The sequence below is a fragment of the Periophthalmus magnuspinnatus genome, chromosome 10, assembly GCF_009829125.3.
Source record: "Periophthalmus magnuspinnatus isolate fPerMag1 chromosome 10, fPerMag1.2.pri, whole genome shotgun sequence".
Taxonomy (NCBI): Eukaryota; Metazoa; Chordata; class Actinopteri; order Gobiiformes; family Gobiidae; genus Periophthalmus; species Periophthalmus magnuspinnatus.
This window is the reverse complement of record NC_047135.1, coordinates 3,812,045-3,839,697: the sequence shown is the minus strand read 5'-3', so window position 1 is coordinate 3,839,697 and position 27,653 is coordinate 3,812,045. Positions and strand designations below refer to the sequence as shown.

Here is a 27,653-nt window from a genome sequence, read left to right as displayed (position 1 = left end):
CGCTAATTAGCTGAGGGAAAATGGCCGCATCTTCACCGGGAGTGTGGCGGAGGAGCTGGAGTTGGAGGCAGCGTGAAAGACGAGTGTTGTGCACGTGTGGGCGGCACATCGCAGCTTTCTCAGGGTTCCTTCTTCAACTCTGCTTTTATGTTCAGCACGATGCTCCTATACCTGATATTATGCATTGTTTCAAATCACACACTGGTTAGTATCTCACATTATGCAGAGAAAATGCACCTACACTCAAACAACAGCGAAGGTGGGGCACATTGGGACTGCGTTTTTCATCCCCTGGTTACTCACTTTTACAGTAAACTCATGTAGGTTATTAGGATCCCCTCCAAGCCACAGTGGAAGTAAAACTAGTATATCTGAAATCACTGTTCCCACTCATTCACTCAACATAGTAAATGAATCACTGTGTTGATGAAATGTACAAGAGCCTCAAACATTGTCCAGTCAGTGATATCAGCTGCATTTTGCTTTGTATCTGCACTGCATTCATTATGAGCCATAGACTGTGCTGTGACTAATTGTGGTCATCGCATCATGATGGTCCACAACACAAACAGAAGCATTGTGGACTGACTGACTAAAGCTTCTATGCACCTGGTCACACTAATATAATGAGGCGACTACGACATGAGACATTTGGACGTGTTTATCATTTGACTCTACAGGCAGCACAGAGATCTTTACATCTTTAGCTATGCGCATCCAGTCATAGCTGTGTTGCTGTGACTTAATTACTATGATTTAGTGCTGATTAGAGCAGAGACGAGAGATTTTGTCATTACATTACCACTCACAGCCAGAGCCCTACTCTGGTTTCCCTGGAAACTGGAAATGTGAAGCTTTTCAACAGACAGAGCCAGAGCTTTGCCTGATATAGATTCTTCTAGAGACAAACCTGTAGCCTCAACACGCTGCTCTGGTGGACACTTCTGGACCCTCATTCACTCCGGGTTTTCCCAGATTTTTTCAGCTGGATTTGAGCAGGAGCGATGGGGAGACTTCAGACCGACTTGGACTGCTGAGGTACGTGTCCTCATCGTCATATCAACACACCACATTCTAACAAGCTGCCTGGATAACGCTGTCGTGTTGTGTTATTGTCAAATTCACAAAATGTAGATTCGTTTGTGCTTTTGTGCTGTGAAGAAACGAGCTCAGGCAAAAGTTGATTCCAAACAAATGTGGCTATTTTTAGAATCCAGAGTGAAAAATGTTCATCTTTGCATCTGAAAAGTAGACGCAAAATACAGGAACCAACACAGTGATTTTGTTGTTGAGGAGAATGAACAAAAGTCATATAGACATTTATAAAACCATAATGAGCGTTGCACTTGTTTACAGTATGTTTCTGTAAAAAATAAATAAATAAATGAAATACTTAAAGGTGCACTATGTAACTTTTCTGTCAGAGGATACCTCCATTTGCTTGTCTCTATGGAGATTTTATTGTTTTTCTTAAAATGTTCAACAGTAAAACACTAAATTATCTTGTATTTATCCAATTACTGATATTTTAACGCTCAAGACAAATGCTCAAAAACATAAATTACAGTATTATAGTGAACAGGCTTGCCTCCCCACAGATCTGACCTAAAACAATGGCATCGCCTGCTTGTTTCCACGGTGGTCCTGAAATAATAATATAATGGATAATTATGAGCTTCATGCTGTGTTAGAATGTTGTTACCTCCTCAAAAACAGACCTGGAGTTGTTTGAGTAACTCTTTATTATTAGTCTGTCTGTATTTCCAAAGCTCAAAACGCTCTGTTCCACCTTGTGATGTCATGAAGTGGTAGTTTTCAAGTTAACATCAACCTTTTACCTTTACTTCAGTACAGATTCAAGGATTTTACAGAATTCCAGGTCTGAAATCATCCAAATGATTCTAGTGAAGGTGTATGGAGTTTAAAAAAAAACACAGTGGAGCACTTCCTGTATCACCACATGATGACATCACAAGGTGAAACAGAGCATTTTCTGTTTTCTGAGAGAACAACTCAGCCTAAATCTGCAGGGTTTGTGTGTTAAACATGAACGAAACACAACTCCAGGTCTGTTTTAGATGAGGAAACAACATTATAACATAGACCAGAGAATAGTGCAGTATAGGCCCTTTAATGCCACACTGTGGAACATTCAGGACAGTAGCATTTCACACAGTCACACAGTATTACGCTTGAAAAAAAATGCCAGGATTGTGACAGTTTAACATACTGAAGATGTGATGTTTTGTGTAAAGCCGGTCAGTTCTTGATTCAGTTTTTGTGTTTCACCCTTTAGGTATTTACTATTTAGATTAAAGGGGAAGAATGGGCACTCTAAAGGACGACATGAGAGGTGTGAGCAACGACCGGCTACTCAGCGAAAAGGCAGAAGATGGAGAGTATCCAGGAAGCTCAGATGGAACCGCTCTGACCGACGCTTCGCAGAGCAGCACTGGTGTGGAGTCAACAAGAGCAGAAAATGAGCCAAAGCCGGAGTACAACAATGGTGAAACTCTCGTGAAAACAGATGGAGCAGTGAACGTGGAGATGCAAAGTATTTCCGTGGCTGTACCGTCTACGCCTGATCCCACAGACCCGAGATCACCAGCTCCGTTTGGACAAGCCCACATGCGCACTCAGGTCTGTGTTTCAAATGATTTTTATATATTTATCTGTGAAAAATTGAAATATAAAGCTTCAAATTGATGACTTAAAGGGTCTGATCTATGTTATAATGTTGTTTCCTCATCGCAAACAGACCTGGAGTTGTGTTTTGTTTCACATGTTTAACACACAAACCCTGCGTATTTAGGCTCAGTTCTTCTCTCAAACTGGAAACACTTTGTTCCACCTTGTGATGTCATGATGTGGTGATACAGGAAGTGCTCCATTGTGTGCTTTTAAACTCCATACATCTTCAGTAGAATCATTTGGATTTTTTCAGCCCTGGAATCAAACAAAAAAACACCACTTCATGACATCACAAGGTGGAACAGAGCGTTTTGAGCTTTGGAGATGTAGACAGACTGATAATAAAGGATTTCTCACTCAGGAATATGTGTGAAAATGAACAAAACGCAACTCAAGGTGTGTTTTTGAGGAGGTAACAGCGTTATAACATGGCTTAAAGAGGCAATTTCGTGCAATATAGAACCTTTAAAGGTGCATTTTCAGAACGTTTTAGGTGGGAGATGTGCCACTTGCTTTTTTCCTTGGACATATTGTTGCTTTGTCTAGATTTTTTGGTTATCTATCCGTGATGGGACGAGATCTTGCAAGACCAAATTGACACACGTTTCACATTTCACATGAGAAAAATGATCTCGTGAGACTTTTTCCTCATATTTTTGCATTTGGATTGGACAAAAAAGGGTTAAACGCTGGTGAGGAATATTTTGAGAAGCTGTGGTTTGAACAAGCAGTGCTACAGTGACAGAAAAAGTGCTTGATAAAACATGTTTGAAGAATGCAAAGGCCAAAACTGTGAAGTGAACGATGAATTTATGTTTTATTATTTTATCAAAATCTCATCGTCTCGTTTTCATGGATCTTATTTCGTGTCTCGGGTCGTCTTGTGGGAATTCTGTCTCATCCCAGCCCTACATCGATCCATCATTTATTTCATCCCAGTCCCATGTGAGCCCAATTGCATTAGGAATTGAGTTTTTTAAGGTATTTTGTGTCCCCTCCACAAGAAAAGTTAAGATACGCAGATATTTTGTTGATCTAAAAGGAACATTTTCAGGTTTAGGTCGCATAATATTCCTTAAACCCATGTCTCATTTGCAGCGTGTCTAAATTTGCCCTGTGTTTGACGATCCGTAGGTGAGTCTGGAGGTGGTTCAGTGTCACTCAGCCGCCACCAGCCCCATGACTCCTCCAGAGGGCGGCCATAACAGCTCCTTCTTCTTCCCAAGCTCCTTCGGGAAAAGCGAGGCCGTGGGAACTGACACTAAAGACGCCGAGCTCCAAGTAGGAAAACAAGTCGAATATAGCTCCGTCGCCACGTCCCCCATGACCCCAAAAACGCCATTTTTTAGCACGTTCTCGTCACTTCAGAGCCGAGAATCAGCACAAAAGGAAAGTAAAGATTCTCAGGGTTGCCAAATTGGTGCGATAAACCCATCTGAGCCGGAGATAAGTGGAGCTTTGAAATTAAGCTCATCTAAGGAGTTGGAGAGTGAGGATTTGGGCTGTGGTGGCGCCCCGGTGAGCTCCGCCAACTGCCCCGCTGGTACTGTAATGAATTCAGAGGGTAAGCAGCAGAGAATGGGGAGCATGGATCAAGACATTACAATCCTGGTGACCCAACATGGCAACGCAGAGGAGGACGAGAACAAAACTGACTCAAGCGTCCCGGATCCGACTGATACAGAAGTGGTGAAATTAGTTGGGGAAGAAGAGAAACAGACTCAAGATGAAACAGCTGATCAAGAAGCGTCAGCGAAAACACAAGAGGACCCGGCAAAGACTGAGCTCAAGTCGTGTCGGTCACTGGAAGCTCAAGATTCTAAAGACGTGGTTCCTGAATCCCCCGCCCCTTTTGGCTGCCACAACATGAGGACTCAGGTGAGAAGTTTTAACATTATTATTACCATTTTGCTTCACGTATTGTAGATTTGGTGTTCATTGCGCCAAACATTAGACCCAAAAACAAACAGCTAAATATTTCTTTTTGTCCTGTTCTGGGCGTCCAAAACGGGCCCAGTCCAGGTGTGGCAGGTCTCATTCTGCTGGATTCCTTGGTTTACCCATTTTTGTGTATTTCTCCTCTTCAAAATGAGCCATTTCGTCAGTTCTGTTGATGTTTTATGGCCGTACGCTCCTCTGTTGTGATTGGTTAATTGTAGAGGCTGAATCACGGGCTAAAGCCGCCTGTTTTCTAACTCTGTCTGGCATGAGTCCCATTTCAGTAACATCATCCTAAAAAGAGACATAAGACATTTTTGAAAGCTTAGAAATACATTTGATGTGATTGAAATAAGGCTAAAGTTTTTTGTTTTTTGTTTTTTAAAGACGGCATATTATAAACATGTTAACTAAATAAATACACGGTGTAACTTTTCTAGTGAAGGGTCCACCACCTGCTTGTCTCCACGGAGATTTTATTGCTTTGTCTGAAATTTTCTCCATGGAGACGCCAGGTCAGGTGATGCCAGGTCAGGTCTGTGGAGAATTGACCCAGCCCACTCTAAGAATACACGCTTTTTCCAAGTTTTAAACATCTGTAATTGATTAAATGCTTGTATTTAGTAAAACACTGCAGAACATTCTATATGAAAAGCTATAACATCTATAAACGTAGCAAATTAGATGTAAGTTTTCCAAAAATCATGTTAAATTTTGCAGAAGTGTGTGCTCATCTTACACTTTTGATGCATACAGTAATCATATGTTTTAATCTCAACCAAAATGTCAATTACGCAGCAGAATCTGTCACCCAAGATATCATGGCATTCTTCCTTTTATTCATCTTATTCTGGAAGTTGCCGTGGGCGCCGCCATCATCATTCGGGTTGAATTATTTTGTGTGGAGCTGCCGATCTTGACAGCAAATAAGTTCTACAGAGACTTCAGAACCGTTTTAAAACTTCCCAGAGAAGCGAATCAATGCAGTTTTGACTTATTGTTGCACATAAAGATTGAACATTTAACACAAACTAACCAACTTTAGAAATATTTTAGCGCTAAAACTTTTCCCAAACTCTCGATTGAAAGTAATAACCGGAAGTGCTACTACAAAGAAAGCGAGGTTTAGTTGCATTTGCGGAAAAAGTGGGGCAGAAAAAGGTCAATAGCTCATGACATTTTGTTCTTTGGTTACACGTCTTATCTGCAGCGTGTCTAACTTTGCTCTATGTTTGGTGGTCCGTAGGTGAGCTTGGAGGTGGTCCAGTGTCAATCAGCTGCCACCAGCCCCATGACTCCTCCAGAAGGGGATCAGGCCTTCAGCTTCCCCGCTGTATCCTCCCGCTGTGGAGGAGTGGGCACCGACACCAGAGACGCAGAGATGCAAGTGGGTCAACAAGTGGAGTATCGCTCAGTGGCCACAGCCCCCATGACCCCTCGCACACCCACGGCTACCACGTTTCCCGAGATTATAAAGCGTCCCAGCATTGACCAGAAGATCGTGGAGGAAGAGGAGGAGAAAGACGCTCCGAAAGAGAAAGATGGAGATGATCAAGAGGAGAAAGAAAGCGAGGAAAGCGAGGGAAGTGAGGGAGGGGACCGAGGAGAGGGGAGCGAAGGAGGGGACCAAGGAGAGGGGAGCGAAGGAGGGGATCAAGGAGATGGAAGCGAAGGAGGCGATCAAGGAGAGGGCAGCGAGGAAAGCGAGGGAAGTGGGAGAAGCGCTGGAAGTGATGGAAGCGAGGGAGGGGAAGAGAACCAAACAGCAGAGGACAGCAAAGAGGAAGTGAACGACAAAGAGGATAAGTGCGAGGAGCCGGTGCAGGAGGTGAGCTGGGACGAGAAGGGCATGACGTGGGAGGTGTACGGGGCCGTGGTGGAGGTATCTGTCCTGGGATCGGCCATCCAGAAACACCTGGATAAACAGGTGAAGAAGCAGAAAAAGCAGACGCTCCCCCCTCCGCCTCCCCTCAACCCCTCAGCCACGCCCGTCGTTCCCTCTGAGGCGTCACCCCGGGCAACAGGCTCCGGGAAAGGCCGCGGAAAGAGAGCGGAGAAGACCAATCGCCGCCGTAGGAACCCCTTCAGACAGATGATGGAGAACATCCAACAGCCGCACTGCTGCTCCAGAGCCCACACCACAGAATGAAGCACAAGTCTATGTAATATAAGCCAGTTTTCTTACAAACAACTGGAAAAATAGAAATAAAACGCAATATGACAATCAGAGCGAAGTGGATTTTACAGGGAGATTAAATGGACCAAAAAGCAAATATCGAATTCTGTCTCGAAGAAGTTGTACTCTTTTTACGTTCAAGACACTCAAAGCGCTTCACATCAAGGAACAACTCACCCATTCATAAACCAGGGGACGCAGACACTTGGAGCGAGTGGGGTTAAGTGTCTTGCCCAAGGACATAACAATATTTATCTGTGGAAGCTGGAATCACATCATCAACCTGTGGGTCACTACTGGATCTAACCGCTCTACCAATGATGTTTATGTTGAGAGCAGGATTCAAACCTTCAACCTTCAGATCAGTGGACAAACGCTCTACCGACTGAGCCACTGTCCCACATTATAGTGAACCAACTGACTTTCCCATTATAGGATCTCTCAGAGCTCTTTTCTCTCTTTTTTGGAGCTTTTGAATGTGTTGAAAGACCCTTAAATGACTACGACATTGGAACTTCCCAAGTCAGATCTTGTATTTCTTTCACGGGTGCGTTCAGTTTGCCGATTTGTTAAATGCTATTAGTATTTTCTGTTGCTGTGTCAGTCCGTGCTGTGACTTATGGCTATCGTTAAGTGAGTGGATGCACTGGTTTTACATGGATGATGAGGAAATTCCACGACTTCTACTTCTGTTTCTGGATATCCTTATAATAAGCCCACATCCTTTGCACTAGTTTGACTTTATTTACAAAGAATGGACTCATCATGTAGTCAGTAATTTAGAAGCAACGTTTTTCTATATAAAAATTGAACTTTTTGCTAGATCTGGGGCTGCTGAAGTGTTCTGAAGAAGCAGCGCACACAGCAGCACTTATTCTTGAGAGAGTTTGCAGATGTGAGGTAGAAGTGAGATAAACAAGAACGAAAACTGTGAAACCGGTTGTGTTTCTATCTGATTATTTTTCACACACGGACAGATGAATGGACAGATGAATGGACAGATGAATGGGTTTGTGGAAAAATGCGCACAATTCACCAGTGTCATCGTCTGCTCTTTTCCCTTTGAGCTTTTTTTCACTCACTCCATTCAATCGTCCTCAGTCACTTCAGCTTTTTTTTTTTTTTTTTTTCTATTGCGCAACAATGTGAAGCCATGGCAACCAGTATCCTTCTTTTTCCTTGAAGAACCTGAGGGAAACACAGCCGAGATATGAAAAAAATCTCCTTTTGTTTATTCATATGGACGGATGTGTTGTTTATGAGCACAGACTCGTCACCTCTGCATTCTGTGTCGTGGATTTTGTGAAAAGGCACAGTGAAAATGTTTTGGTGCCAGTTTTACTTATTGTAATTTAAAACTCCTCTTGATTGATTTAATAATGTGTTGTTAAAACCATAGCTTGCCCTTACTTTCTTGTTTGTGTGAGCAGATGTGTTGTTACAGCTCTGAGGTAGGTTTAAGTGTTTGTATTGTGGCATTAGAAACATCCTACAGTCGAACCATTTGCACAGATGAGGTGTATTCAAAAATCCCAGTTGCTACGTCACTTGTTGGTACATTGGTTTATTACTGTGCAGAATGTACACAATTTTAATATTTTGATTTTTATATAAATCACATATGCATGGACAACACATTATTTAAAGCATCAGCTGTATTCACACGGATCAGGCTGAACCATACAGCCGTTACACATTTATACATAAAAGCTCTGTTTTTTATTGCATTTTTCAAAGTAGCAAACATCATTATGTTTCTCAAATAAAATAGTTTGTGCAACAATATTTTCTGTTTGCAAGTTAAAATAAATATGTTTTTAGGGAAGGACATCTTCCAGTTTGATTTGGAGATTGTGTGTGAGTAAACTTTACAGACATTATGGGTTTGCCTATTTTTCCTGAGACATTATGAGATTATGAAATGTAGAACAACTATTTTTGAGATCATCGCCATCTTTGATTTAGTGCGGCCAAAATGAACGCTGGATTACAAAAAATGCGACTCATCACAGAGCAATCCCTGTGGTCATTTCATCCCAGGAAATTCTACCTTTTAAAGGCTTTCAGTCTCAACAAATTAAATGCTGGTTCTCAGTTTTTTGACATCCCCCTCACAGGTCTGTGGTGTCAAATATGGGATTGTCATCACCAAGAAGAGGGTTGGTGGTCATCTTGTTGTCCCGCTGGGCTAAAGCAGCATCCAAGTTCTCGATGTACTTAGGTGGGCCATCTTTGTCCTCATCCTGGATCTTCTAATGACAAAGCAGGAGCATTGTTAGACTGTGACATATTCATAGCGGAAAGATTTAAATTGATTTTGTACATGTTAATTTACCACAATGGGCTTTGTGTCTTTCTCAAACTCAGTGCCGACATCGCTATTGTCCAGAGAATTCAGGCTGAAAAAAAGAAACGTTTTGACATGATGTAGAATTGTTATTATTGGATAATAGTTGCATTTTCAGCATTTAACTTTTGCTCAACCAAATACACAACAACTAACTCCTCTACTAGAGATAATTAGCAGCTAATTCAACAAAACCTCTACACAATGTCATATATTATGTAATGTTGTATGCGGTGTGTGGTGGAGGACATCTCAGACTTTCTGTGACGGAGATCCTGAGTGATGCCAAGCGTGCCTGCCTGTGTGAAACCATGGCGACGGATCATGTGACCTGAAACCATCCAATCAGATTGTACCTGACTTTGTCCACATCACTGTCTTCACCCATGTCCAGTGTAGCGTCGATGTTCAAGTTGAGCACAGGGTTGGCTCTGCAATCAAAAAACAGTAAATTATTTTGCTGCCCTATTTGGAAAGTGAAGATTGTATTGTATCATTCTGTAGCAAACTCTAAACTTAAAGCTCCTACATTACACTAAATGGATTCTTGTGAGTGTTAAGCCATGTTATAATGCTGTTACTTCATCAAAAACATAACCTGAGTTGTGTTTTGTTTTAGTAATCCTGGTTTATTAGTGTCTACATCTCCAAAGCTCAGAATGCTCTGTTCCACCTTGTGACGTCATGTTGTGGTAGTTTTCAAGTTAACAGGTCCTTTTTACCATTCGTTCAGCAAAGATTGGCAATTCTAGGGCTGAAATGAAATGACCAAATGATTCTAGTGGAGGTGTGTGGAGGTTAGCACTTCCTGTATTACCACATGATATCACAAGGTGGACCAGAGTGTTTTCTGTTTGAGGGAAGAATTCAGTCTAAATATGCAGGGTTCGTGTGTTAAACATGTGTGAATGAAACAAAACAAAACTCCATAGATCAGAACATCGCATAATGTGAGGTGTTTAAGTATAATGTAATAACATGTTACACTGCGCTCAACGACACACGAACAAATGTCACGGAAAAATACTGTAATCTGTAAATGCTACTGTTTAGTCTTCAATAGTATACTTTGGTGAGGACAAACATTATGATCAAAAGTGAACTGGATCTGTGGACAATAGCGTCTGGCAACCGCACTCTGGCAGCGTCACTACTTCCTGTCCAGTTTTATCTCCAAGAGGTTTTTGCAGAGTCTCGCTAAGATGAATAAATATTTAAAGATCAGACAGTGGACAGAGAGCTGAAAGTCTGGACTGAAACGTGAAACCCTGTGAATTCCCAAACTTAGAAATCCAGATACTAACAAAATAAAACGATCCTCATAATGATACTTATGTGCTACAGTAGAATGAAGTACTCACCCCTCCATGGTGTACAGGTTGGTGCCCGGGACCACCGGACCTCCTCTTTGGTTTTCAGACATCCCTGAGGCAGACTTCATCGCATTGGCTGCTTTGAGTTTCCTCCTGTAGCTGTTGTGAAATAAAATATATATATATATAATCAGAATAAAAATAGTTGTGAATTAAATACTCTAAATATGTATAAATAAAATGTGTGTGTAATCCTTCAGTCATCCAGGTCTGATCCATAGTAGAAGAAAAATTCTAATTTTTTAACTGGACAAAAAGCTGACATTTTGCTGCTCATCCGAGCGTAGGTAAAATAATACTGTGTTCAAGAAGAAGTAAAAGCAATCAGTAGTGGAAATATATGATTGTGTTGCAAATGTACTACTACCTCTTAACAAAATTTAGTAAAATGTACAAGAATTAGAAAAAGTATTCATTGAAGATATGACATCAAACAACAGAATATTGATTTATTTTGTCAAGAGTCTTACTTTCTGCGAGTGCACAGCAGAGACGTGGTGAGGACAGCAGTCACAATGATGAGAGCTCCAACTGCCCCAAACAGGACGTAGAGGCCAGTGTTGACTGGAGGCTCCCCTGGATCCACAACGCCCTACAAGTGTCCCCATAGTTTAGGCTTTTGCACCAGATTAATCATAAAAACAAGGGAGTAAAATAACTTATACACAATATAAGTCTAGTGTTTTTATGCCTTACTTAAATGTGTTGTTTTGTTTTTAATGTGGGCTGTGGGTAGTGGAATACTCCACACTACTTGTGTGAATCTGTTTCATAAATGTATTTAATACAAGACCAGTTTGTGGTAGCTGCAAAGACAGTGTCATTAAGGGTAACTATAGTCAAAATACAAGGTAAATAGTTTGTACTTACAACGTAAATGAGTCCATACTGTGACAGAGTCATATAATTATTAGGCTCAGACAGTATTTTCTCCAGAGTTTGGGATTGGAGCGCCGTCCCATTTCCGTAGACGAAATAGGCCTCCATGATGGTAATAATTGTGGCCCTAAAGGGGAACAGGCCTGGGCTGAGTCACAGGAATATTTCATTTGTTACATAATTTTACAAAAGTTACAAGTGAGAACCCTGACGCCACCAAGTGGACATGTCACATAAAGGTAATGTTGGCTGTTCTAATAAATATACTGTACAGTTTATAAAAGATGTTCAGAATACTCAAATGTGAAGCAAAAAGAGAATATCATCAAAGCAGATTTACAAATCATCTTGAATTGTTTTAGTAGTCCATTTAACTACCCAGAAATGTGGACATTGGTATAATGTGTGTGTGTACATCTATACATCCGCGCTATACATATACACACACACACACACACACACGCACACACACATATTTGGTAAGAAATTGTTGCTTAGTTCAGATGATTATTTAAACTCAGATCGCAACAGATCATATCCAAATGACATGAGGATCATGAGCAGTAACAGTGCGCCCTCTAGTGGTTAAACGTAGGTGAAGAATTGAGGAAGCATGGGTGGATTTTAAAAAGGCACAGCAAAGAAAACCATGGATTTTCATTGGAGCTTCAACTATAAAATTATAGGTTGGAATAACATATTTTTACAAAATGGTTTGGTAACTTTACAAAATCCCCAAAAATATGACATAATGAAAGATAAACAATATGAACAGTGTGAAAAGTATCAACAGATTTTCAGTGGAAATTGTACTTAAGTTAAATGTTAAACGTTAAGTTAAACTTACTTGGCAGTTTCAGAGGCGCTTTCTTTTAATGCAACCACTCGAACAGCAGCTTTAGTAGCAAAAGTAAGATCTCTACAAATGAGAAAGCACATTTTTACATTATGGACAAAAAAGGTTTTACAAGTGTTTAATTTAATACTGCAGGTAAGTACTTGATAATTTCTGATTCTTTAGCTTCAACCTCTGACTTGGGAGTAGCAAACCGAAGTTGAATCTTGTAGGTCTCATCGATAATGAAGATCTGCCAGATATTACAACACAATGAGTTTGAATGGCCACTTTAGAATCAGAATCACTAGACTTTTATTGCCATCATTTGTGAACACAGTTCACAAACTAGGAACTTACTTCGGTGATAAAGTGCAACATAAAACACACTGAATAAATACAAATACAAATAAGGGAATGTACAAAGTACAAAAATAAAATAAAATACTTATAGATAGAAAATATATACAACAGCAGCATCAGAACAACAGTGCAAACATGACTTATTAAAGTGACCGGTGTTATAAAGTGTCCAGTTTTGTGCAAATATTATAAAGTGTTCATGAGACAAACGGCAGAGGAGCAAAGACAGATGTCGACCTGACCATGACTGAAAAGTACACTATGTTACATTACGGGTCTGCCACCTGCTTGTCTCTATAGAAATGTTATTGCTTCGCATATAATGTTTCACAGTAAGGCATTAAATTGTCAAGTCAAGTCAGATGTGTGAAGAGGTAAACCTGTCTGTAGTACTGATGCATGTTTTCTAGGTATTCTTTAGCTATAAAAACTGCAGCTGAAAAGTTAAAATGCCAAACCGAAGGTCATTCCAAAGTAATATTTTTTATTATTATTGTATATATATATATATATATATATATATATATATATATATACAGTTTATGATGCATACAAATAACATATATATCCCTAGTGCCTTTTTCTGTATCAGCTATTTATTTAGCCATTTACTCACATCGAGAACAGTGGTGTTGGTGAGGCCTCCATTGTCTTTCGCCACAACTGTCACCAAATATTTTCCTTGTAATGTCGTATCCAGCTTCTGAGTCGATCTGTGGAGGCGTAAATTGCATCAGTACATTGAACATTAAGTAAATGAATATATAGCTCACATATTAAAGTCATTCTTACTGAATAATTCCAACAAAAAGGTCTTTCTGTTGTGTTGTGATGGCTTCAAACAGCATCCCTGCGTCCTTTATTCTACCATTCAGGTCTTCGAATTCGACTTTTGAAACCTGGAAATCAATCTGTCCATTTGCTCCACTGTCCCTGTCTGTAGCCTGTCATAAAAAAAGATTTTAAAATTAAGCCTACCTGTCCCAGTAAATTGCTAAAGTGATTACCGGTATTTAAGTGCATATGGCAGGAACTAATTTCAGTAAAACATAGTTAACATAATTATATTTAAGATTGTACTAAAATCTTTACATTTTTGGTAAAGTTTACCATTTCCTTTACTGGAACATTATAATGTTAACGGCCAAAACTAAATTCCCCAACAGTTGCAATCAGTCTAATCAAAACTGATGACAGCACGTCTATTTTGTTTAATCACTGTTCAATTTCTACGAAAAATGTGTTCCTTATGATGAATTATGTAATTTGTCCCTTTGTTTTTTATGGGTTTTTTAGCGTTGATGACGTAAGTAGAATGTGATGTCGTCATGCTCCCAGATGGGGCGGCAAGAGACAGTTTTCTCTATTAATAACATTGAACTTGACTTGAAATATCCAAAAGGTCAATACACAAATGTTGAAGCTGAATTTTCAGTGAGGCCCCAGAGCTCACTGTATAATAACAAAAACTCAATTTTAACTATATTAATTTTAGCTGCCCCACATATGTATGTATTTTTTTTACTTTTTTCCAATTAACTTGGAAACTACAACTTAACTTAAAACTACAACAAATATTTACCACAGACACTTTCTCACAAAATCAAATCAGAATTACAAAAAAACAAAAACCTGTAATTTGCACTTTAAATACTGTTATGTGAAATTGTCAAATCACGTATTACAAATCTAGTTCATGTACATACGCTGACTCCAGCAACTGATGTCCCCTTGCTTGCACTTTCAGACACCAAAACTAAAACACAAAGAGAAGTCAGTCATCATGAACAAAAAACAAAATAAAACAAAACAAAACAAAGGCTCACCAAACACTGAACCAGAGTACATGAACTCTGGATGGTTGTCATTCATATCCAAAATATTGATCACCATCGTCCCTAAAAGCAACAGAAAGCTTGGTTGAAACAATTCACAATCTTGAATCTGGAAACCACCACCATGATGTCACAATAATCTAAAGGCCAGTCATATTTAATACACATGTGGGGGTTGTCCTAATAGAGTGAGGTCTTGGGTCTAGTCACTAATAGAAATGATCAGGTTCAACATTTGCGCATTTAACTTTTGGATAGTCCATGACAAAGTACAATGTAATTAATAGGAAAAACTAGCCTCTTTCGACCTCACACTCCTAGATTTGGAAAACACCTATTGATTACACTGTACTTTTGTCGAAATATCTAAAAAGTTAATTCACAAATATCGAACCTGATCATTTCTGTTAGTGACTGGATCTTAAAACCCGCTATTACAACAAAAACAGGAATTTGAACTATATTAATTTTAGCTGTGCCCCCATCTGTATTAAATATTATGGGCCTTTAGAATGTTGTGACACCAGAAGTAAAGAGCTGTGCATGCTGACCTGGTGTCGCACTGCTGTTTTCTCCCTTCTCTGTATATTCGTCCACCACATTAGCTTCCACTGTGACCTGGTCGCAGGACTCGTAGTCGATGTGAGCTTCCGGGTTGATTATGACAGAACCATTCCTCTCCACAACAAACCAGTTACACGGCACGGACTCCCTAGCACACCTGCATTCGACTGACACCTGTTCATAAACTAGGGAGTGGTTTCCATCTTTATCCACAGCAGAAAAGTCCCCAATAGGCCATGTTTCCTTGCTGTTCTCCTTGACATTAACTGATGTTACTATTGGTTGAAACTCAGGTCTCTCGTCGTTCACATCAACCACAATAACCTCCACAATAACATTAGCTTTTTCTTGGCCAAAATCTGCCGCCTCGACTTCAAGATTGTAGCTTTTTTGGGTCTCGTAGTCCAGCTCGGTGTCCAGGTCCACGTTGATGTTGCCGTTGTATCCTGGTTCTTTTCGGGCACTGCGGATGGTGAAACTGCCTAATGCACCACTGATAATGCTGAAGGAGATGCGGTTAAACTCATCTGTTTGGTCGTCGTCTGTAGCGTAAACAGAGCCAACAAAGATACCTGTGTGGTAAACAAAGAAAGATTACCCGGGGACTGAAGTACTTTCAAATATTGATAATGGATGTTGATAACTGCATTTTTTGAGAGGATTTGGATCAGTTAATTTTAATGGGGTTAGGGTTGGGTAAGGGTTGATTTGTCTGTTATTAATGTTCATATGTTGAGTTACGGACACAACAGCGAAATAAAAACACCAAGATCATGTAGAATGGGTTAATACGAACATTTTAAGATCAAAATGACGAGCCTGACAGCAGCAGTTAGAGAGAGGGGCCACAGTTTTTCAATACGAAGGGAATTGGAGCCAGAGACAGCAGCATTATATTATTATTGAACCATTGTCATATTATATTTATTATTTTACATATTATACATATTATATTTCATATTGTATTTTGCACGGTGCTTGGTTTGTTTGTATTTTGCCTTAGATATTTATTACAGGTACTATCCCACTAAACCAAGTGGTAATTAGATAGAAAAACATGAAAACCTGTCATATGCACATAAAAAACAGACTTAGTGTTAACCCCTTAAATGCATACTTATACTAAGAAAAGATGAAGGAAACGCAATAAGACTTTTATCATCCCTAACCCCTCAGTAGTGATGTGAAAATGTGAGATTTTAGTGTTGGAATTATGGTTAGAAAAAAAAAAATACTGACCTTTTTCACTTTCTTTCACACTGAACCTATAGGAGGTTCTCTGAAAAACTGGCTTGTTATCATTGATATCCTAAAGATTATAACACAACATAAACACGTGAGATGAAATACTTTAGAAAACACTGTAAATCCCTCTGCTGGGGTAACACTGTGTAGCCCACCTGCACGTTGATGATGACATTGACCTCAGCAGACAGAGGAGGCACACCCTTGTCTGAAATCTTTACTTTGAGTTCGATTTTCCCGTTCTGAGCTGGGTCGATGCTCTCCCGGTCCAGAGGCTCTTTGCTGGACAGGACTCCGGTTTTTGCGTCAATGGTAAAGTCATCACTGAAGGGGCCGGGCTCAATGGTAAAAACAAGCTCGCTGTTTGGTGTGCCGTGCTCGTCGTTGTCTGTGGCCTGTGCAAAAAAGACAAAAAAATTGAATAAAATAGTGCTGCACATGAAGACGAAAGCAATCTATATGGACGACGAGGGATGTAGCGATATCCAAATCTTGGATGGGGTCTGGACACTGGAGGTGGTAGAGGTGGGGCTGAAGTGGTCGAGGTGAGGCTGGGCCTTGGACACTGGAGGTGGTACAGGTGGGGTCTGGACACTGGAGGTGGTAGAGGTGGGGCTGAAGTGGTCGAGGTGAGGCTGGGCCTTGGACACTGGAGGTGGTAGTGGTGGGGTCTGGACAATGGAGGTGGTAGTGGTGGGGTCTGGACACTGGAGGTGGTGAAGTTGAGGCTGAGGCGAGGGAAGGGGACGATGAGATGGTGCTAGGAAGGAGGTGGTACGTGGCACAAACTGAAGTGGTCATGCATCTGCAATGGGGGTTTAAATTGGGCAGATTGGGCGCTGGTTGGACGTTCATTTGTGTCATGTGTTTTTCAAAAATATTCTTAACATTCAGAACAAAACATTTCACCTGAGATAAATCAGCGTTTGTTGCTTTGAACGATAACTGAGAAAAAAATCACACTTCACACTCAGCACAAAAACGTTAACTTGCGAATTACCTCAATTTTGACGTTTTCCAGTTTTTGTCCCTCTGGCACAACCTCCTGGTAGGTACCTCTGTTGGGCACAGGAGGATGATCGTTGATGTCCGTAATGGTGATGTCGAGGACGGTGCTTCCCGGTTTGAGGTCTGAGTCTTGGGCTTGGAGGGTCACTGAATACAACGCTCTGGATTCACGGTCCAAGAGAGCGCCATTTTTCACATAGACCCTTCCGGTGGTTAGTTCCACATCAAAGACCCCCAGTCTAAAAACACATAAGAGATAGATATGAGGAGTACAGTTGGATGTTGAATGTAAAATCTACTTCAGCTTCAGAATCTTGTTTCAAAGTCCAATTTCACTTCCAATAAAAATTAAAAGGCTGCTCCAATAATTTTGGCCTTAAAATGTGCATATAAACCCGCTCCACATGACCCTGGTACTTTAATTTCACAATTGTGTCCGTAACTCAATATATTAACATTAATAGCAGACAAATCAGGTGTTGCTCCTGCTAGTGTTAGCAACAGGTTTGATTGACAGTGTTGCCAAGCACTCACTCCCTGCTAAACCAGCTGTGCGGACGGGAAGCGGCGTAACGTACAACATCTTCGCTCCAGATTGGCTCTTTGGTTGCTATGACATTCACGGTCAGAATTCCAAATATCGAACACAGCTCCAAATTCACTGCTAAAACTGCTCTATCCTCGATGAGCTTCATTTAACTGGAGCCGAACGCCGTGGGTGACGTCACACTCACTCAGTCCACTTCGTTATACAGTCTATGACCTCGCCCCCTGTGTCTGTGAGCGCTGGTGTATGAATGTGTGTGTGAATGGGTGAGTGCTTTCAGTGCCATGAACGTGGAAAAGTGCGACATAAAAATATGACTATTTACCATGTCTGTGTTTACTGTATCTTGTTAAACACCGCCCGATTTGCAAGAACGTGACTTGACACTATCAGCTGCTACATGAGTGAAGGGTGCTTTTAAAATTGTATAGCACTGAGATTAAAATACATTTAATTTTTTGCATTATCATTATTACAATAGCCCATTGCCACTGGAGCTGAACACGTACATGCTCGTAGGTAGAAGTCTATAGGTGATCTTGCCCTGGTCCATTGAATCGGGGTCTATTGCCTGTAGACAAAAAGAAAACACAATTATCTAGATCTGTACAGTATATTTTGGAGGAAACATGTAATATCGTTTATCATGAAAAAGTTTGACAATATGCCTTCGTGGGACAGTTTATATAACCGTGAGAATCGCCAACAAAGATAACCGCCATTATGTCGCCCTGCTTATCCATAAAGTTCTGCGTTAGATCATAGTTGTTTTCACTGATAAAGTACAATTATATAAAAGCAGTTTGAACACAGAATTTATTCATATCATTAAAATTATAGTATTTCAAACTATCACCAACTTTAATCGTTATCGGGAAATAACTGTTAATCGTGATTATTTTGGCCATGATAATCTCAACACAAAACTTCAGTATCGTCCTATGCCTAATTGCAAGTTAAAGCCCAAATTAAAAATACAGGGCGTCCACGAAGGCAATTCATAAGATATCTTAATCAGACTTGTTCTATTGTGGTTTCCAAAGTGTTTTCCCTCATTTAATACACCTCTACATGGGCGCTATTAGTCACACGAAGCGCATCACAACAGGATTGGATTTCTTGCCATGTTCACTGTAGCAGAGCCTTATCAATTTTTGCAATCACTCTGTTATCTGTTATCTGTTCTGTTAGCTTTTGCTTTAGTTCAGTAATGTCCTGTGTATTTGTTCAATGCACAATGTCTTTAACACAGCCCCACATAAAGAAATCCAGAGGTGTGATATCTGGTGAACGTGGTGCAAACAGAAATGGTCCATCCTTTCGAAATCCAACAGTCTGGAAATGTTTAACTGAGGAACTCACAAACTTTTATAACAACTGATTACAATAGAACAAATCAAAATCATATATCTTATCAACTGCCTTTGTAATTAAATGTTAAGTTTTGATGAAGTAGCCTTTGGTCTTTTGGTCTTTTTGACTAGACCCCTGACCCCTGATATAGATGGTTTTAACGATTGAACATCATAGATTTTCTTATTTAAATTCATAGTGAGGTGAATGGTTGTCCTTGTGTAATGCATATAACACAAACTAACAGGCAAAAGGCTCAATTTAACACTGAAACTCAGAAATTTGTGGAAGGAGATGGGGGGAAAAAAATCAAATACTGTCCACTGTGTTTCATTGGAATTTCAACTAGCAGGTACATGATTAGCTATTGCTTTATGTAACATGTGATTTTACAGCTATAATATCAAAAAGAAACCATAAACTATGAACCATATCAATATTTGTTAAGGGTTAGGTTCACAAATCTACAATACAAAAATTTAAGTCTGTTAAAGTGGCAGCTGTGGAGTTGAATAATGGCACCACTTTCTGAAGCTCATGTGAAAGCAGGATTTCACTTTTGTGCTGACAGAGAAGTAATTACAGAGATGCTAACCCTAAACCAGGTCAACACATCTGACAATTAAAGGCCCATATGATTATGATTATATTTTCTGTTTTCTCTCAAACAGAAAACACTCTGTTCCACCTTGTGATGTCATGTGGTAATACAGGAAGTGCTCCACTGTGTTTTTAAACTCCATACACCTTCACTAGAATCATTTTAGCTCTGGAACTGCCAATCTCTACTGAACTAAAGGTGATATCTTGAAAACTGCAAGGTGGAACAGAGCATTTTGAGCTTTGGAGATGTAGATACCCTGATAATAAAGGCTTACTCTATTGTGCAAATAAAACAAAACACAACTCCAGGTATGTTTTGAGGAGGTAACAGCATTATAACATGACTTAAAGCTCACAAGAGTCAATTTTGCGTAATATAGGACCTTTAAACTGCAAATTTCCAGCTCAGCTTTAAACTATAAGGTATCCAGAATGTTGTGATGTCATGTTAAATCTACATATAAGCATCAACTCACAGTGATGGTGATCACTGTGGTCCCATTATCCACGTGTTCGGGGATTTTGGCGTAATACGTGTCATTGGTGAAGGTGGGGTTGTGGTCGTTGATGTCGAGGATGTTGATGGTAACATCTGCAGTGGCGCGAAAGGCGGGGTTTAGTTTGTCCACAGCTATAACCTGAAAATGAGGAGCAGAAATTTGTTTTGGTAACACTTTACATGCAAAAGGCTAAGATACACTCTATTCTCCTTATAGGGAAATATCTCCTCCTTGGACCATCCTTCAATGCTGCTGGGATAGGTTTGGTTAGTATTACCTTAACTGGAAGATTTGAACTATTGTACATGCTTTTCTTTTGATAATAACTTAAAGGAATTCAAAATTTTGTTTCATTATTAGAGTAATAACAACTAGTTAAGTTAAGAAATATTTTGTGAATGCCAAAAATATTCATAAGAAAGTAAGAAGAGTAAATTTTTTTCATAATAACGCTTCATGAATGAGGCCTAAAGTCAGACAAACTTCTTAAAAGGTCTGCTGTCAATAACTTTACTGATTTGTGTATGAGGAATTACCATATTATCAATTGCAAAGTCCTCCAGTACAACTCCACATTGTACATCCAAAGAACACATGTTCATAGCATTATGATAAGCCCAAATACAGCAGAGGGTCAGGGTGCATTTACATTCACACAAAACATAGACTCAAAACTAAACCTAGAGCAGGACTAGAACAGAAGGACAGAACATGATCTACTTCAGCACGATGGGATCAAACCAGGCCAAGCCCATAATCTTAAAATAATGAACAGCATTAGTAGAATGTTTAGTATAACATAACTTTGATACCTTTAAAGATATTTGCTGTATTTTTTCATAGTCCAGGTCTTCAGAGTTTTTAACAATCAGCTGCACGATGCTGTCGGAAAAGGCCACAGCCGGCTCCACTGTGAACGTGTCTTTATAGTCTCCATCCAGAGAGAGTTCAGTTTCAACAATCTGCAAAAGATCATACTGGTTAATATATATATATATATATATATATATATATATATATATATATATATATATATATATATATATATATATATATATATATATATATATATATATATATAATATTATATTTATATATATATATATATATATATATATATATTTAAAATATACCGGTAATATATATATTTTAATTTTTTATTATTATTTATACTGTACTGTATATACAATCACAGGGACAGCACATTTTCATCTTTTTCAATCTTATGTAGCCAAAGTGGTGGAGTACTTTAAGTACCTGTTTACAAATGTAAGAGTAAAAAGTAAAAGTATTTCATACAAGCATTTGTTAAAGTGGTAAATGTAGTGATACTGATTAAAAATGAGACATATTTTGGTTAACAGAAACAAGACAATTTAATTTCTTAATTTTTTGTATGAATTTTGTGTATTTATTTTTGTTTTGCTCAAAGCCAAGCTTGAACTTAAAAACTTTAATCAGGATGTTTCCCCGAACATGGTAAAAATTTACTTTTCAGTCCAGTTCAAAAATGTTGTGGACTACTGTACTACTTGTACTTCTTTACTTTACACCACTGGACCAGATTATTTTGAAAATGAAAAGGAGATTATATTGTTTAGTTCAGTCAGAAAAAAAGAGAGATACATGTCCTCTCACCTTATCTGCGTCCTTTACGGTCATGCCGATGGGAACAGCTCCTAGTGAGTGCTCCTTCACGTCTCCTGAGAAGCTGGTGGTGGGGACACACTCGTCTGTGCATTTGTAAAACTTAGGGCTGTTGTCGTTCATATCGGTGATGGTGATGCGCACCGAGGCGGTGGCAGTGGCCCGGACTCCATTGATGTTCACGTTCCTCTCTGTTGCCTAGAACATGTGAAAATATAGTGATAATGGCAAGTATGTTATTTATATAGCTTTAATATTGTTTTTATTTTGCATTTGTTATATATATATTGCTTTAATATTGTTTTTTTATTGTTTCTGTGTATGAAGTATTTACATTTGAAGCACTTTGCAACTAGTTTTTGAAAAGTGCTAGAACAAATTAAGTTATTTTTATTATTAGCAATAGAATTTTCATTAATATTTAGTTCAGTAACTTTTCTGTTGCAGGGTACGCCATTTGCTTGGAGATATTATTGTTATGTTCCAAAATTGTATTAAATGTACAACAACAAACAAATAAATAGATAACAATGCTTTACCTTAACAGTCAGATCCACTGTGTCACCAATTACTTCTCGATCTATAGCACTTTTTACAGCAATGAGCCCATTCTCGTCTATACTAAACAACGGACTTTCTGCAAACCACGAATAGAAGAAAGTGGGTTAATAATAGTGGGTTACTACCATAGACTGTATAAAGAAGTGGACTAAGTGAGTGTGACATCACCCACAGCGTTCAGCTCATGTCAAATGAAGCTCATCGAGGCTAGAGCAGTTATAGCAGCTAATTTGGAGGCAAGTTCCATATTAGGAATCCTGACCACGAGTATCATAGCAACTAAAGAGCCAATTCGGAGCAAGGCTGTTTAAAGTAACGCCTCTTCCTGCCTACGCTGCTGATTTAGCAGGTTGCTCAATCAAATTTGTTAACAGGTGCACGCCCATGATCACTTCCTATTTGGAACGCGGCGGCTAGCAGGTTAGCTATGTCCATTTATATATACAGTCTATGGTTACAGTTATGGTTACGTAACCTACATAAACTATTCAGAGGAGGTAAACCAGCTTACCCTCAACCCAGCTGTAATCGATCTTATCATTGATCCCTGTATCCTGGTCAACAGCTGTGACAGTTAACACAGAACCGCCCTAATAAACAACAACACAATTTAGTGAGAAACCTGAAATCCTGACTGCATAATAACTGAAACTCACTATAGGTGTGTTTTCCTCGACTGATTTGGTGTAGGGGGCGCCGATGAAAAGAGGATCCATGTCTGGTGCATCCAGAATTGTGATAAAGGCAAAGACTGAACTGGATTGATAAACCGTCACATCACCATAACATTTCCCTCCACCGTCCTGCAAAAGAAACGCAATGAGTGAACTGATACTTAAGGTCCTGCATTGCACAAAACTGACTCTTGTGAGCTTTAAGCCATGTTATAATGTTGTTACCTTGTCAAAAACAGACCTGGAGTTGTGTTTTGTTTCATTCACACATGTTTGAGTAACCTTTTATTATTAGTCTGTCATCTCCAAACCTCAAAATGCTCTAGTCCACCTTGTGATGCCATGAAGAGCCAGTTTTCAAGTTAATAACTAAACACAGTAGAACACTTCCTGTATTATCATATGACATCACATGGTGGAGAGTGTTTTCCGTTTGAGAGAAGAACTCAGCCTAAATATGCAGGGTTTGTGTGTTAAACATGTGTGAATGAAACAAAACACAACTCCAGGTCTGTTTGTGATGAGGAATTACATATAGCAGTGTATAATAGCTAAAAAAAAAAAGTGTTATATTGCCCCTTTAATGCCATATTATCATGTCTGTCATTAGATGTATAGATGCTTTTTGTATTAAAATGTAAAATGACATGAGTTTTTTTACCTTTGCATTGATTTTGATCCGATAGTAAGTGCTTAAGGAAGTGTAGTTCAGCTTTCCATTGACTGTGACATCACCCAAGCTGTTGACTGTGAACACTGTCAGTCCAGAACTAGGAACAGACTACAAACACACAAACATGTAAAATAATGTTAATGATTTTTTGTTTTATTTATGGAAATCAGGGGCGGTTTTAACAATGAAGCCCCCCCATCCCCTACCATGTTTGCTTTCCTGTTTAAATGTAGTTAGCCCCTGTAGTTATTTATAAAACATGGAATTATATTTTTTTTGTATACATTGTAGTCTTATTTTGAACATTCTGGGGTTGCCATTTGAACATTTTTAGTGGAAATTGAATGTACTATGAAAGTGGGTAAAATTCTTACGGGGAGCTTTGGAGTTCATTTAGCCATTGTAGGGGAGGCTAGTGCCCCCTCATTCCCCTCCTTGGCTCCGCCCCTGCTAAAAATGAAAGTTACCTCTTCAACTCTGTAGGTGATAGCTGCAGCCGGTCCTGTGTCAGCATCAGTGGCCAATACCCTGAACAGAGTGGAGCCAATTGCAGCGGTCTAGAGATTTACGAGAGACAATGACTGTGTTAAGTTCAGCAAATGTAATAAGACAAATACATAAATAACTTTTTTCTTGACAGTCAAAACCATAGACTATATAAAGAAGTGTGGGAAGTGAAGTGAAGGGAGTGTGTTCGGCTCCAGTCAAATGAAGCTCATCGAGGCTAGCAGTTATAGGGGCCAATTTGTGACCACGAGTATCATAGCAACCAAAGAGCCAATCCGGAGCGAGGCTGTTGAAGGTAACGCCCCTTTCCCCACTCACTACTAAACCAGTGGTGTGGGTGCTTAGCAATGCTGTCAATCAAACCTGTTGCTAACGCTAGTGGGAGCGACCTCGGGGAAGGAAGGCGCCTGATTTGTCTGTTGTTAATGTTCATATCTTAATTTACAGAAACAATAGTGAAATAAAAACACCAGGCTCATGTAGAGTGGGTTAATACGAACATTTTAAGGCCAAAATGACGAGTTACAGAGAGAGGGGTGACAATTTTTTAGTGTAAGTGAATTGGAGTTGATGGAGCCAGAAGCGCACCCATGATCACTGCCTATTCGGAACATGTGGCTAACAGGTTAGCTATGTCCATTAATATATACAATCTATGGTCAAAACACATACTATCATAGATGAGTGCTACACCACAAGATGCAGTATAAAGTAATGAGAATATAGTTTCTTGCTAGAGGACCATACCATCATCCTCAAATCTTTTATAACATACCTCTGAGATTGTAGCTTCATATGAAGCATCCTCAAAGATAGGTTTATTGTCATTTGCATCATCTATCACAAGTACTAGCTCAACTGGACACCCAACACACTGAAAAAACACACAAAGCATAAGCAATACTTTACACAGACAAAACATATATTTGTGAGAAGGAGCTGTTGAGGTCAAGTTCACTCACGCTTTGATGAGGGTCCCGAACTGTGACACTCACATCCATCGGCCCTCTCTAAAATAATACAGGATAAAACAGGTCTTTCACTTCAGTCTGTTCAAATGGACTATGTGTGTTAGTTTTTCCGATAAAAAAATATGAAAGAATGGTAACAAATACTGAAGATATTTATACACTTCTGGTTAATAACTCTGTAATAACTGTACTATTGTCTAAAAGGTTTTCAAATATTCAAATATACACATCTGTTAATTAACAGGTGAGACAACAAGAAGCCACAAGACTCTCTTTGTTTAATGTCTATATTCCCACCTCTCTGTCCAGGCTCCTGGCCACATATACTGTTCCATCGGACGGCTCTGAAGATATGCTGAAGTAACTGGCATCAACCCCACTTAATGAATAGGTCAGTGGATCGTTGTCTGGATCAGTTGCAAGAATTCTGAATGCAATTTCGCCTGAAAACAGAAGTGCACCATGTAACTTTTGGGGTCAACCAACGGTTTTTGCTTTGCCTCAAATGTTCCACAGTATGACATCTATCTATCTATCTTGGATGTCTTCAATTAGGTCCTTTTCTTGATTAAAACTTTAAACACATGTTTTCTTACTGTGAGTGAACCCTCCTCTCCACTGATCTGACCTGTATCTTGACAAAGTAGCTTTTCTCCAAGGAGATATATAAATTTAATGCCATACTGCTTATCATTCCAGGTAAAGTAATAACATCTAAATGGAGACAAGCAGGTGGTAGTTCCCCCACCAGAAAAGTTACATATTGCACCTTTAAAGGCATATGTCCATAATACATACCGACTGGGACATCCTCACAAACACGGTAAAGGATCTCATTAACTGAAGGAGCCAGATTTGCTGTGAAAGTAAAAATGTTTAGTTTAATCACAACTATTCAACAATAGATAAACAAACTTCTTATTTTTACTCACCACTTGTTAAACTGGACCAGCATAACAACAGCACACAAACAGAAATCAATGCCATTTCTACAATAAAAAACATAAAAACAAATCCATCATATGTTTCACCATCAGATTATTTTAAGGCCACACCTTGTTTCAAGGTTTCAGTAGGTTTTTAGGAGGCACAGCGGAATTATTTACACTACATTGCACTTTCTTACAGACATGAAATATTGTCCGTCTCTGTTAAAACCAAAGCAAAACATCCTGATAACTTTTTATTTCATTTGGATAATATGGTACAGTAAGGAGAATAGTCCTTTTTTATTTCTTTTGAATAATATGGTGCAGTAAGGAGGATAGCTTTGAGTTTTGTGAAAGACTTAAAGATGTACTGACTAGACTTGTGTCGACCCTGAGCTGTGTGAATTCTAATTTACTCCTGATTGATTAAAACTACATTACAGATCCAGGTTAAGACGTTCATCTTAATCCATAACGTTCTCCTACTGGATAGATATCGTAATGTCAATTTCGACTTTCATTTATTTGTAAGCTCTCAAAATGTATAAACAATTGAAAAGCAGTAGTCAGACTTACCAGAAGACACATTGGAGCTCCTCTTTTCCTGATACCTGTTTGAGACCTTTGGCTCTTGTTCCTCCAAGTGATTACGGGGCTGCAGTAAACATAAATCATTAACACACCCATGCAATTCACCAGCAATAAAATCCTCATCTAAACCCTTCCCAGTGAGATTTCAGCTTTATTACATGACAACACAACTTAACCAAACCAATACTACAGTTATTATGATTAATATTTGCGTTCACCAAAGTCTCACCAAAGCAAGTCGGCCGCCCACACCTCCTCTGAAACACCGGCATGGACCTGCTGTTGGCAGAAGCGAACTGAATCGGGTTCAAAATGGTCCTCTCAGTCAGTGAATGAAGGCTTATTTCAGAAACAACAGATTCATGTGTTTCGTTAATGAGCTCGCTCCACTTCCCATGAGCCTCTGCTGCTCTCTCTGTCTGTATGAAACACAAAAGAACAGGACAATGGAGTTATCTTTCATTCATGTGAAAAACTCAAGGCCAGTATGGAGTTTTGGAGCATAGTTCTAAAAGAGAAAAAATGTAACTGATGTACTTGAATATAGTTACTCCAAGATATTCCTACAGGAAAAATAACACTAGCCCCAGCACAATGTTTGGAAAGTGTTTTGTGAAATTACATAACTGCTGAAATTCCTTGGAATACTGGCCATGTCCCACAGGGAGGAGGCCCCGGGGAAGACCCAGGAGGGACCATGTCTCTTGGCTGGCCTGGAGGAAGTGTCTGGGGTGAAGGAAGCCTGGGAGCCCCTGTTCAGACTGCTGCCCCCACGACCCGGCCCTGGATAAGAGGAAGAAAATGGATGGATGCATGGGACTGGGACTGGTCATCTTCAAATAT

The 27,653-nt window shown here is 39.4% G+C and overlaps 2 protein-coding genes across 2 annotated transcripts; one reads left to right on the top strand and one right to left on the bottom strand.

Annotated features, from left to right (window-relative positions):
- The first annotated feature begins 881 nt into the window (after window positions 1–881).
- On the top strand, window positions 882–8,684 carry LOC129456558 (G protein-regulated inducer of neurite outgrowth 1). The gene is made up of 4 exons (XM_055224646.1): window positions 882–1,038; window positions 2,297–2,640; window positions 3,826–4,569; window positions 5,876–8,684. Exons 2-4 carry the CDS (start codon window positions 2,326–2,328, stop codon window positions 6,776–6,778), a joined length of 1,962 nt encoding a protein of 653 aa, XP_055080621.1. The 5' UTR covers window positions 882–1,038; window positions 2,297–2,325; the 3' UTR covers window positions 6,779–8,684.
- Window positions 8,354–27,105, bottom strand: cdhr2 (cadherin related family member 2). The gene is made up of 32 exons (XM_033974637.2): window positions 27,040–27,105; window positions 26,796–26,874; window positions 26,223–26,279; window positions 26,089–26,148; window positions 25,588–25,733; window positions 25,282–25,329; window positions 25,095–25,193; window positions 24,280–24,369; window positions 23,801–23,920; window positions 23,122–23,268; window positions 22,977–23,055; window positions 22,444–22,541; window positions 21,896–22,102; window positions 21,070–21,219; window positions 20,234–20,395; window positions 18,311–18,372; window positions 17,247–17,493; window positions 16,402–16,641; window positions 16,241–16,310; window positions 14,989–15,573; window positions 14,429–14,500; window positions 14,309–14,358; window positions 13,395–13,546; window positions 13,219–13,315; window positions 12,404–12,492; window positions 12,252–12,323; window positions 11,396–11,531; window positions 10,996–11,117; window positions 10,514–10,624; window positions 9,509–9,583; window positions 9,141–9,204; window positions 8,354–9,057 (listed from the first exon to the last, which is right to left on the bottom strand). The coding sequence occupies exons 3-32, from the start codon at window positions 26,275–26,277 to the stop codon at window positions 8,917–8,919; spliced, it is 3,846 nt and encodes a 1,281-aa protein (XP_033830528.1). The 5' UTR covers window positions 26,278–26,279; window positions 26,796–26,874; window positions 27,040–27,105; the 3' UTR covers window positions 8,354–8,916.
- Between the last annotated feature and the right edge of the window lie 548 nt (window positions 27,106–27,653).

Excerpts from the sequence above, each read along its gene's own strand:
- LOC129456558 (XM_055224646.1), top strand. The coding sequence starts at position 2,326 with ATGGGCACTCTAAAGGACGACATGAGAGGTGTGAGCAACGACCGGCTA. Across the intron at positions 2,641-3,825 it reads AAGCCCACATGCGCACTCAG|GTGAGTCTGGAGGTGGTTCA; the intron begins GTCTGTGTTTCA and ends GACGATCCGTAG. Across the intron at positions 4,570-5,875 it reads GCCACAACATGAGGACTCAG|GTGAGCTTGGAGGTGGTCCA; the intron begins GTGAGAAGTTTT and ends GGTGGTCCGTAG.
- cdhr2 (XM_033974637.2), bottom strand. The coding sequence starts at position 26,277 with ATGGCATTGATTTCTGTTTGTGTGCTGTTGTTATGCTGGTCCAGTTTA. Across the intron at positions 25,194-25,281 it reads TTCGGGACCCTCATCAAAGC|TGTGTTGGGTGTCCAGTTGA; the intron begins GTGAGTGAACTT and ends GTGTTTTTTCAG. Across the intron at positions 23,921-24,279 it reads TCACCTACAGAGTTGAAGAG|TCTGTTCCTAGTTCTGGACT; the intron begins GTAACTTTCATT and ends GTGTGTTTGTAG.